At 36.2% G+C, this 12,831-nt stretch overlaps 1 protein-coding gene and 1 long non-coding RNA gene across 3 annotated transcripts in view; both read left to right on the top strand.

The window, feature by feature from the left end:
- LOC101901719 (probable aminopeptidase NPEPL1) overlaps nt 1-8,494 on the top strand; it is a 29,891-nt gene extending 21,397 nt beyond the window's left edge. For both annotated transcript variants that reach the window (XM_005190211.4, XM_011296954.3), the window contains exons 5-6: nt 7,803-7,913; nt 8,097-8,494. In XM_005190211.4, coding sequence (XP_005190268.1) covers nt 7,803-7,913; nt 8,097-8,228 — 243 coding nt within the window. In that variant the 3' untranslated portion in view covers nt 8,229-8,494. The remainder of the gene's footprint in view (nt 1-7,802; nt 7,914-8,096) is intronic.
- Nucleotides 8,495-11,015: 2,521 nt separating this feature from the next.
- On the top strand, nt 11,016-11,630 carry LOC131804245 (uncharacterized). The gene is made up of 3 exons (XR_009343015.1): nt 11,016-11,166; nt 11,268-11,391; nt 11,449-11,630. It is a non-coding gene; the product is annotated as an uncharacterized LOC131804245 (long non-coding RNA).
- Nucleotides 11,631-12,831: the final 1,201 nt, after the last annotated feature.

Consider the following 12,831-nt stretch of genomic DNA (forward strand, 5'->3'; position numbering starts at 1 on the left):
GAGGTTGGCTTTATAGTCCAGGTAGTCTATTTAATATGCCCAGTTGCTCTGATGGACGGTATTGTGTTTCTTCAACATTAGCTCAAATAAGCAAAAAAGGTCTGCTAGGATATGTTTCGAATTTTCTTAATTTATCTGGGATTTCTTTGAACTATTACCCTAACTGGTTATCGTAGCGGTTATCAATGACCATTTTGGGGTATTTCTATGTGTGTCAAATGATACGCGACAAATGCTGTTATTACTTAATAAACGGTCCATAATAAAGGAATTTCAGGTCAAAATCCAAAGTTTTTTTTTTTAAATTAAGCTTTATAATTAGTGATGACATTATATTTATAAAAAAATAAAAATTTTAAGAAATTGCTTTGTAATTTCCTTGAGGATTCTCAGTACAAGATGAGTTGAAAAAAATGCCAAAAAAAACTTCAGACTGCTGTCATTTTTGAGCCACTCGTCCGACAGCTGTTAAAATTATTCCAGTGACAGTTCTTTATATTGTTTACAAGCGTGGTGAGAATTTTCCAGAAAAAAAGTTATTCGTGATGGAATTCAAGCGTGATACTGCGATTTATTTATATTTGCCTGGAAAACCACAAGTGGCTATCGTTAGAGCACTCCAGCATTTAAATGTGAATAAATCTTTTGTGTCTCGTACCATCGCTCGTTACCGTAGCCCGACGTCAAGGAAATGGACGGAAGAAAACAGCAACATCAGCAGAAATGGTTCGAAAAGTAAAGAAGTGACTTGATCGAAACCCGCGTCGCAGTGCCCGAAAAATGGCTCGTGAGCTGAACATATCGGAATATTCCATTCGGCAAATATTGAAAAATGAGCTCGGGGTAAAGCCATTGAATTTCCAAAAAGTGCAAAAAGAAATAAAATAGACTCAAAAGAACTAGAGTTTGCTTCGCTTTGTCGAAAGTTGTGAACTGCCGAATTTGGTTTTCTCCGATGAGAAAACATTCGTTGTCCAGCAGTTTGTAAACAAACAAAACGATCGTTGTTACTTTCCAAAGAGGTTAGCTGAAAATGTGCACCTTCGGTTGGCCATCAGAACTCAAGCGCCAGCCATGGTGAGGGTGGGGCCCGCCACAACAGCCGATAGTCGCTCTCTGCTCGTATTAATCGACCGTGGCATCAGAATAAATACCGAATATTATGGCGAAAATATTCTGGAAGGTGTATTGAATCCATAGGCACCTCACCTCAAGCAAGTGCTTCACCTGGAATGGACCAAAATACCGCAGAGCAACATTCGGGCAGCGTGTGACGGTTTCATTGGCCGTTTGAAGGCCATAATTCGTTCCAGAGGTGACCATTTCGAACAAATCTAAACTTATTCTAAAATGTGATGCTATTCCGACATTTCTTGCTTTGATTCAATAAAATTAAAAAAAAATGTAAAAATTATGGCGCTTGACTTTGTTGCAGTTTTTTATCTCACCCTGTATAGATGTGGGTCCACTCCAGAGGGCTGCAATGAATATGATTGAGTAGGCTTGATCACACACAGTGGAAATACAATCAAACTCAATCAATCGGTCAGATGCAACATGTTCATTCGAGTTACTCAAGCCAAACGAAAAAGTTGTGATCAAACATGTATTGATCGAAGTTTTGTGATCGCAATCAAACAGGTCACATGAGTTATTTGTTTACGAACTTATGTTGAATTGTTCATAACGGGTCGATCATCTATGATGAGTCTGATCGGTTTTATTTATCCTAGTTAAGTGAGTGATTTGATTTGATTAAAACACAAATGTTCGAATTTGAGCGAAATCATGATTGTAATTTTACTAAGGATTTCATAACTAAAAGATGTCCCCATTAAAGAAATTGGTACAAATTATATTTAATAAGCATACAATTTTTCATTTTATTTGGGTTTTTGGTATGCTATACTTCAGTAACTTATTTGAAAAAAAAAAAAAAAAATAAAACAAAATTAAATTTTTTAATAAAGAAACACATCATTGGTATTTAGAAAGCTAAAAATGTTGAAATATTTTTTTATTTTACAATATTGGTCAAGATTTTTCACAAACCTCGACCTTTTCGTTTACCTACACCTGTGTAGTTTCTACTTGCAACAATTTCGGTCGCACTATCACAATATTCTTCCATTTCAAATATTAAAAAAGTCAAAATAAACTGTCCCAACTTGATTAAATGGTTGAATAAACAATGACGCTGAGCGAACTCGATTCAAAGAAGACAATCACGGTTGTGATTGCTCATTTACATTCATGTGTTCGATCAACTCATGTTGCTGAACACATCAAACCGTCTCGAACGCTCATGTTTGATTGTGAGTGAAGTGATTCAAACTGAGCGTTCGATTCGATCAGAAGCGAAAACGGTCATTTCATTCAGATCAAACTAAACGACTGCATCAACAAAAATCATGTAAGAAACCGAGTATGCTTGAATTTTTGCATACTCGTTGCAGCCCTCTGGTCCACTCCTTCTCGTACCTCCCCTAAATAAATTCAATATTTTTGTTAACAATCTTTCGCATATAATTGGAAAAGTTTGTCCGGTTCCCTCTCAAGTTTTTACATGCCTAAATTTTTAACAGTATGATATGAAGTGTGAAATTGGAAAAATCTCATTTTTTAGCTTACTGGTAATGTAGAATAATGTAATCATTCGTTTTGTTCGACTGGTAATGCGGGACCGTTGTTATCACTGGTATGATACATGTGCTAAGCAAATGCTTTGCTTGGAAAGCGGAACTTTCCATTTAATTCGGGGTTTTTATAATTTTAGTTTACTTTTCACAAAAAATACTGTCCTCTCTCCACTAGTTGATACAGGAGCACTATATTACATTACTTGCTGGCTTCAAATATTTCGAAGTTTATATTCACTTCTAGCCCTCTGAATTGCCTGGAATTTCTTTGAGTGTAGCTATTCTAATGTACCAAGGAATCTTTTTCATTCTTTCTTCTTGTTGTTGCGACGTAATGTTAATTTCGTGTTGCATGCACCTGTAGATTGTTAGCCGAGAGTAATTGTGTGTTTGTGTGTATGTTTTGTTTTTGTGTCCATGTGAAATGAAAGAATTATTACAAAGAAAACACACACACACACAACGTATAACCGCAAACACGTTACACCATGAAGATTAAATACATTACAAACAACAAGAACAACGACAATTTGAACAACAGGGATAGAAGTAACAACCTTACCATGTTTTGTTTTGTTTTTTTTTTTTTTTGCAAGGGGATTGTAAAAAAATACTTACCTTCACATCCTGGTAGGTGGTGTACTGCTCATCTTTTTTTGTAGTCCTTTAACGATCCCACGGATGTAGAGTATGCTGATATGGAGTTATATGAATATTTATGTGGATATGTATGTACAAATGGATATGAGTATGTATGTTGTGTGTGTGTGTGTGTGTGGAATTGATGGAAGTCGGTTGTTTTGTACTTTTTGTTCCCCTTTGCCACACATCGTAAAACGGAAATGTAACAATACCGTTTTCCTTCAGATTCGACGGAGCGAAGGAAACGGAAATTGTATTCTTCGAGCAATGTTTATGTTTATTATTTAGATAAATATTTAATAAAAAATAGTTTTTCTTGCTTTACAGCATATGTCGCTGATCTCGCCTCTTTAACCGGGGTTCAGCGGATGCGAAGAGAGATATTAAAAAAATCTTTAAATAATTATTGTGTTCTGGCAATTTTTCGTTTGGTTGTTAGTGAAATTTTTAATAGACCTTATTTTGTTGGAAATCAGATATTGCAGTTTCCAATTTGGGAATATTATGGGTAGTAAAAGCCAAAAATCGGGTCCACTGGTGAACCCTTGAAAAAAAGGATGATAGGAACTCAGTCACCTTTAACGACGTAACGGTGACTGATCCGAAGTGGTGCGCGGAGTATTTTAACCGACAATTTGTCGAGCACCCCGAGAGCGACAGGGTGAAGCGAAGAGTACTTCGTCGTATCAGATCTCTTCCCGCCGAGGAGGAACCACCACAGTTTACGATGGGTGACGTTGCAAATGTCATCCGTAATACTAAGTCATCCAAAGCGTTGGGCCCGGACGGAATCTCAATAGTAATGTTGAAACAGCTGGATACGCCGAGAGTCGAGAACCTAACATGCATATTTAGTAGGTCTACCTGTTGCAAATAAACGTTTATATTGGCAATTAATGTAAAGAGAATCGTACTAATTACGAAACTTTTTTAAATGCTTATTGTAGATTTAGAGCAGTTATAATTTCGAATCAAACGGAACTAATATATTTTTTAGTGCCAACCTTGCTTTCCAAAATACTCCAGACACAATAGTCCAACGGATTGCTATCCGGCCATTGTGCGCCGGAAATGAAGCGAGGAACCCGCGTGCTGAGTCTGATGGTGCTGAGTCCTGTTGGAATGTCCAAGGTCTGCGGCCAAAATGTGTGCGTGCCCAAGGCTTTAATAACCCTCCACAATATTTTCGTGATAATATTCGGCATTTATTCTAATGCCACAGTCGATTAATACGAGCGGAGAGCGACCATCGGTTGTTATGGCGGCCCATACCATCACCATAGCCGGCGCTTGAGTTCTGGTGGTCAACCGAAGGTGCGCATTTTCAGCTGACCTCTTTGGCAAGTAAACACGATCATTTTGTTTGTTTACAAACTGCTGGACAACGAATGTTTTCTCATCGGAGAAAACCAAATTCGGCAGTTCTCCACTTTCGGCCAAGCGAAGCAACTCTTTACCTCTTTTGAGTCTATTTTCTTTCTGTTGCGGTGTAAGTTCTTGCACTTTTTAGAATGGCTTTACCCCGAGCTCATTTTTCAATATTTGCCGAATGGAATTTTGCGATATGTTCAGTTCACAAGCCATTTTTCGGCCACTGCGACGCGGGTTTCGATCAAGTCGCGGGTTTCGCTGGTACGAGGCACAAACGATTTATTCCAACCACTTGTGAGTTTTCAGCCAAATATAAAGAAATCACACCATCACGTTTGAATTCCATCACGAATAACTTTTTTCTGGAAAACGCTCACCAAAATGCTTTTGTACGCTTGTAAACAATATAATGAGCTGTCACTGGAATAATTTAACAGCTGTCGGACCAGAGACTTAGTACTGACAGCAATCTGAAATTGGTTGCAGTTTTTTCGTCTCACCCTGTAAATGCGCCCGGTACTTTGTTTTCAAAAAATAAATGGACGGACATGCAAAAATCGGCTCAGAAAGTGATTCTATGAAGATTATCAAAATGAGCTGTAGGTCTACTTCGTTTTTTTTCTGCATGTTCGAAACAAATGCACAGACATAATACCCTGTACCAAACTGTGGCGTAGGGTATCAGTAGGCATGGTGTTTTTCTTTCGCATTCACTATCGTATCGTCATAGCGGAAGAAGCCCTAACACTTTTCAAATTCTGAGTCTAAACTGCTCGCTCAATGACAATTTGAACAAATCGTAAAAAAGATTATTGAGTTATCAATCGCACCTATGATTCAATAGCCTGACATCATGACAAATTATTACAAAAACATAAAACATTTGTATAGTTAAAATTGTTACATATTGACGTTTGTTTTTTTTCTACTTTGATTGCATCGATATGTATAACAACACATCGATATGTCACAATTCATTTGCAATGCATATTTTAATTTACGAAATATGGTCAAATCATCATATCATGCTCCAGCACGCACACCCACCCTTTCGAACATACACACGTATACACACCCACATACACGCCCAGATGAGATAAATTCTATTTCCTAAAATTGCATTTGCCGAACATAGTATTGAGGACACCAGTTGGTGGGGAGTTGGGGGCGGTGGTTGATTCGACGAACGATCAACGACCAAATACTATCACTTTGTGTCCCCCTCAATCAATTATGTTGACAAACATTTCTGTTGACATATTTCAAAATTACCAAACATAAATTGATTGCTAACTAAATAATATTTTGACATTTTGAATACAAATTGCCTGCCAGCCGGCCTTCTTGCCGCCTTGCAACCTGTTTGTTGTTGTTGGTGTGTGGGTGTGAGTGTTTGTTTTTATTAGCTTTTGCGATTTCGATCCAAGTGTGTTCGATATGTAATAGGGACGCAATCATAGTTCGAAGGGTATACATATAAACTACATAGTTTTCAGCTGTGATTCGTCCTGCAAACATTTTCTATCGCCTGCGTGACGAAAACCTCTCTAAAAAGCGATTGCTGATAAGAATCTGACTGTCGCAAATATATAGGAATAACCTGAGCAACATTTCTGAGATAAACTAAGTACTATAGTGATGTAAAGACAACAATGCGCATTCGACCAGTTCGATCGACCGAACAGCGAAGGGAGTTCGTAAGTAGGTTATTATAGAGCAAGTTGTTTATTTTACCGAAAAAGTTATCTTTAGAGACGAGGCCCATTTCCATATTGATTCCTTCGTCGATAGGCAGAATTGCCCCTTTGAGGTGAGGAAAATTCTCGAGAGATTCACGAGAAGCAAATGCATCCTCAACGTGCCAATGTGTGGTGGCTGGGCTGGAGAAATAATCGCATTTTTTATGAAATGAGGCCGGTCAAGCTTAAACAGTCAATGATGTTCGGTATCGTGAATTGATAATCAGTTTGTTCTTGCCTAGAAATGAATATAGAAGGCATTTGGTTTGAAGAAGACGGCACCACATGTCATAAAACCAAAGAAACAATCCAATAGCTGCATCAGTCATTTCCCGATCGTGTTATTTCGCATTTTTAACACCTGAATCGGTCGCCTAATTCGTGTAATTTAACACATTTAGGTTTATTTTTTGGGGGGAGGTTTGCATTTTGATGTCGATAGTTTACGTTCAAGTAAAGCCTTAAAAGAGAAAACTGGACGCTGCATTAATGAAATACCGCAGCATTCATGGAAAACGGTCATTAAAAATATAATTAAAAATTGTGTGTGTGCCAGCGGTATCCTGCCACACATAACCTCAATCTGTCTGTTTTACGATTTTTTTTAAATATCTGTGTTATATTTATAATTTAAAAATTATTTTCTACTTGGAACACCCTTTACAAATTGTTAAGCGAACATTACAAGATCAGAAAGAGTTGAATGAATTCTCAAAACTGAAGTAACATTAAACAAGTACAAAAGCAGCTAAGTCCGGCTGAGCCGAACTCCCTCCATCATTTTAAAGGAATTTGAAAAATTAAATAAAATTCCGTAGAAAAATACCTCTCAAATGAGTCCCCTTATATGGGTGCTATACAAAGACGTGTTCCTTCATAAGTGATTTTTTCTCATAGGCTGTAGTACCCGTTACGAACTTTAAATACAACATTTAAAACAACTCTGGTAAAAAAGTTCGCTGAAATCATCAAAATACGGAATATTGGGAGGTACCGTTATATGGGGGCTATACGAAGACGTGGACCTGCTGTGATTTTTTTGTCATAGGTGTATAGACTCAATAGAACGATACCCGATATTCGGTATTTGATGATTTTAGCCACTAATTTTAACAATAATTTCACAATTAACTTCGTAGCTTCTAAACTATTCTGTCTTTTGACAGTAAACATAATTGTCAAACGGGTATACTGGGCCATGAATGAAGGATACATTCGTTGAGAACAATGATACTTACATTCATCGACTGAAATGAACAAAAATATGATATCATTACTCTTTCATTGCCTCAAAATTTCAGCAGTAACTGAATTTTTATCCCAATTTTTGGATCCATAGATCTAAAATAGTTAATAACTCCGAATATATGTAATTCCCTGTATTAATGTCTCACATTTACGTATATTTCAGGACCGCAGCAATGCTCAATCGTCTTGTGCTGGCTTGTTTGTAGGAGCTAACCTGGGATTCGATTATCCAGGCATATGGATGCATGTAGATATGGCCACCCCTGTCCACTGTGTAAGTAAAACATAGTTATAGGAGATGAAGTTCAATTGATACCCTGCATTAATAGAGTATCAATTGATATTGGACTACCGAAATAGTGCAGTTAAATTTCATAACAATAAGAAAAAAAACGTGCATTCGTACTTGAATTTCCAATTAATTTTCGTGGCTCACTATATTTTTTTCTATTTTTAGGGTGAACGTGCCACAGGTTATGGCGTGGCATTGTTGCTGGCTTTGTTTGGTAGCCACACCAACTGCAAGATGTTGCAATCGATTGCATGCAGTGACTCTGAACCACCACCGAAACGCATCTGTCGCGACTAAATTATTGGCTGAAGCAGCTCTGCCATTGAGCGACATAATCGCTTTCCAGAATGAAATAAATCTTGAATGCTATTATTTAGTTTCCATATATTATTCATTTCAATGTTGTTCATTTTCAAAAAAAATGGAAAACATTCAAGTAACATTAATCGAACGAGTAATCTGTAATGCGTTTAATTTTAATTTTCAGATATTTACATTCATTTTTTGTGGTCTGATCTATAATATAAATAAAAAGAATTGAATTCAAAATGTACTGATATTAACTGAAAATTTGTTTTTCTTGTTTAGAATGGTGTTTAAAAATGGAATACAAGTCTCAAATTAAGTAATTTTATTATAAGTTTGATTGCGCCAAAAAGACATGAGACATCTTGAACCAATTGTTTTTATCATGGCCCAATTATAAGGTAAACTAGAAAATAAATTTTTTTAGCATCAGTTAAAAATAAATAAATGAATCGGGATTGAATATTGGGTCCACGTCCATTTTCGCTAGTGAAATCGGTTGGTAAAAAGTCTAAGTACTATGTGGTTGTTATCTATTGTGAGTTTTAAATTCTAAATTAAACAAGTAAAAAGGCAGAAAGAAAAACAAGTAAGCAAAGGCTATAGTCGTGCGGGGCCGACCATGTGATACCCTACAACACTCCTTATGTCCAAATCCATTTTGGAAGATTTCGCTTTTGAAATTATATCACGGAGCACTGCCCAGATATTCGTCGTGCTGTTAGTTGTTGTGGTTTATGTAAAATATAGAATATAATACAATGGTCATCCAAAATGCAGGAATTCTTTCCTGTCATTAACTCTCTTCTCAGGCGTGTCGATTGGCTTCAATTTTGTGATCAGGAATTTTTTTCTGTTTTTGGTTCATTTGAACCCCTAAATATTTTGCGATCATCTCCAAAAGCAAGAAGCCGCTATGCATCCACAAATTTAGACCCATATATATGATTTCCTTGACTATGATATTTGGCTATAATCATCAACGAAGACAGCATAAATAAGCCAGAAGTTCGCCTTTTGTGTATTTGGCATATCACTTGTAAGTAATGTTGGTATTTTTTGCACACAAAAGTAGTGGTACTTTCTAACCGCTGTCATAAACCCTAACTACATGCGAGATTTCGAGTCCGTTGGCTTCTATTTGCTGCAAAGTCAGGAACATTTTTAGTGGTTGGTCCATTTCAAGCCATAAATATATTGCGGTCACCCTTGAAAACAATGGCTCTTCTGAGCCTAAACCTACCCTTGTGAAAATTTTCGGGAAGATCGGACGATAATTGCAATCTGTATATAATAACCCCAACCCGTGTTGTAAAGTGAAAACATTTTACAAAATGTATACTTCAATATTATAAGTCAAATTAAATAAATCGCATGCGATAAAAAATATGAAAAAATAAAAAATATGTCACAAAATACTACAAAATCTATAATAACACTATTATTGGCACATTTCTATGAGATTTTTTTTAGATTTTATTCTCTTATGTTAAGAGAGCATTCTGAATTGACAAAATTTGTCAAAATCAGTTCAGCCATTCTTGAGATATATGCATTCTAGCTAACATCCAGTTCCATTTTATATTTACATTGTATATATTTCCCGATATATATCAGATATATTTACTATCGGCTTCTACGTAACGATCAGAATTGATCTCTTCATCTATTGTGATTTGGCCGGGATTACAAATATTCGCGGTTTAATGCAAAATTTTACTTTTATTTAACACAAATGCTATGGTCTATTTCACCCACTAAATATTACCCGATGACAATAAAAATTGGAAGGCTTCTGGCCAGCCCTAAGCTCTAGCCCCATGCTAACTTCTGCGTCGATTGGTCTATAACTGCGACCTGTAGAGCAACTGCAAAATCAGGAAAATTTTCAGTATTTGGTCCATTTCAACCCCTAAATATTATGCGATCATCTCCAAAAGCCATATGGTTCTATTCTGGCCCAGATCCCACCTCCAAATTAACATGGACAGACGGACGGACGGACATACATAGCTAGATCGACTCAGCTCGGCGAGCTAGGAAGATCCATATTTACTTTCCTATGTGGGAAACCAATATTTCGAGGTGTTACATAATAGTTGTGTTGTAGGGTATAGTGTTGTATGGTATAAAAAGCCATGGTACAATGAATTCAAGGTAGGGCAGAACTATCATATGATTTCAATTTTTTATTTTTCTGGCTTAATATGTCAACTTCATTTGTTTATGTGTGCGTATTCTTTTCAATAATAAAAAATGTTCAGAAAATATTCAAATTCTGGTGTTTTCGCAATGCTTATTGCAACGTATGCATCGACAAAGTCTTCAGTTTTTGTCGCGAAATAAACCATAAGAGACATATAGAACATGATTTAGAAAAGAAGTGTTGACCTTTCATTCAGTTATCGCGGTTTTCAATTATTTATTCAAAATAAATGCAACAAGTTGTTTGATTTTTTATTGTTTTAATACTAATTCTGACATTACAAGCCAAACAGGTAGACCTCTATACTTGCAATTTTTTTCAAAGTTGACCTACCTTCTCTTCATTGTACCATGGGTATAACAATGTATTGTAAAATCAATTAACCCGATTTTGGCTTGGACAAAACAAAAGCAACTCTGTGGTACATTTTTTTTTGTACTTCTACGTCGTCAAGTATGTTGGTGGTTAGAACACTTTCGTGCCCATTCACCATGACCGGTTATTGTTTACTTGAAAAGTATCAGTACTCTTTTATTTTCGTTTTCTTTTTGTTTACAGTATATGTGTGTTTACAGAATGTAGTGATATGAATGGAATACATAAGAAACTGTAAGCAAATATGATGATTATTTACAAATAAAAGTCAAACTTCAATTTTGCAAAGTGCAATAAAGTTGATTAATTCATCTATATTTTGTTGGTTTTTGGACATCAGGATTTCCGGTAAGTTATTAAATTTCTTGAACAAATCAAAATCATTCCTATGATTTTGAAGCTTTTTGCAGAAAAAAATTATGTGTTTTTCATCTTCAATTTCGTTGCAGGTTTCACAAAGATTTGAGTCAGCAATTCCAATCCTGTGGAAATATTTTTTGGTGTAAGTATGACCAGTGAGCAATCGATTAAGAACCAGGGCTGTTTAGCAGGCGCTGGGAAGAATTGGTAGAAGTAAGTTCCTTTAGTCCGTGAGATGTCCTTGTAATTTTCTATAAACTCATTCCACAGGAGTGACTCAATGCGTTTCGACGCATCTGTGACCGACAGACAGAAGTTGATTGGTGAACCAACATTTGCTGCATGCTTCGCAAAATAATCGGCTGTTTCATTGATTGGTATACCGACATGGGAAGGTGTCCAAACAAACGAGATTTTAATTAAATGCGAATTAACAATTTTGTTTAGAATATTGTACACAGTGAAATTGTGAGATGTGTTGTTTTTAAGCAGAATACAAGCATTTTTGCTGTCTGTAAATAAAGCAGCTGTGCTGACACCGTCTTCGATCATCAAATCAATTGCCTTTTCAATTGCACATAGTTCACCAGTAAGAGAAGAAAGTTTTTCATTAATTTTGAAAACAAAATTTTGATTAGCAGATATATTGCAGACAGCGCAGCCTGAGTTGTTGTTAAAAAAAGCAGCATCCGTCGCCCAAATAGAAACGCCTTCGGATCTGAAGTCGTTAATTAATTCGTAGTAGTGTGCTTTGAAATATTCTGTTGGTGTATTGTTTTTGGTAGTATTAAATATATCCAGCATGAAATCTACCTTGTTGGTCGGATGTTGGTACATTCATATGATCGCTGCAATTTCAGTTGTTTTTACTGTTATATTTATCGTTTTTTGCTCGCTTCAACAGTTTCGTCATAAGTCATTTTTGAGATGTTTTTTTTTTACAATAGAATGTTTTTAAATACTGTCCAAAAAAGTTTAAAATGGCTAGAAGCAAATACAGTACATGAATAAAACACCAAATTATCAGTGACTATGAAAACAAGCTATAGTAGAAAGTGATTCCCTAAGTCGGTTTTAAGCAACTGGATTAGTAGTCTATAACGGATGAAGTCCGTGAAAAACTTCAGCCCGTACTGATCAAAAAATTGTGAGAGAAATAAAAAAACAACCATTTAAGAGTTCAACTGAATTGGTGAGAGAGCTATTATTGGATATAAGCTCGAGATCAGTGCGTATGCGAGTAGTGGCAGGTGGTCTGCATGTCCGTAAGTCATCAAAAAAACCGTTTATATCTGAAAAAAAAATGGAAAGCCAGGATGGTTTTCGGAAACGATAATATTAATTGGCATTCAGCTGAATGGAAAAACATTTTATTCTGGGATAGTCTACGTTTATTATTAAAGGCTCAGACTGAAAAATTTTACGGTGAGGAGACCAAAAAATAAAAGACTCAAGCCGCAGTGTTGCAAGGGTACAGTGAAGCATGAGGGAGGGTTAAAAACGGTATTTGGCTGTTTTTCTTTCTATGGACTTGGGTCTATCCATGAAAGAAAGGAAGTTATGGATCGGTTTGTTTACAAAGATGTGTTGGACATCACGTAGTTTCCTTTCGCTGAGGAAACTATTTGGCTTATTTGGATGTTTCAACATGAC

The sequence above is a fragment of the Musca domestica genome, unplaced genomic scaffold, assembly GCF_030504385.1.
Source record: "Musca domestica strain aabys unplaced genomic scaffold, Musca_domestica.polishedcontigs.V.1.1 4, whole genome shotgun sequence".
NCBI lineage: Eukaryota > Metazoa > Arthropoda > Insecta > Diptera > Muscidae > Musca > Musca domestica.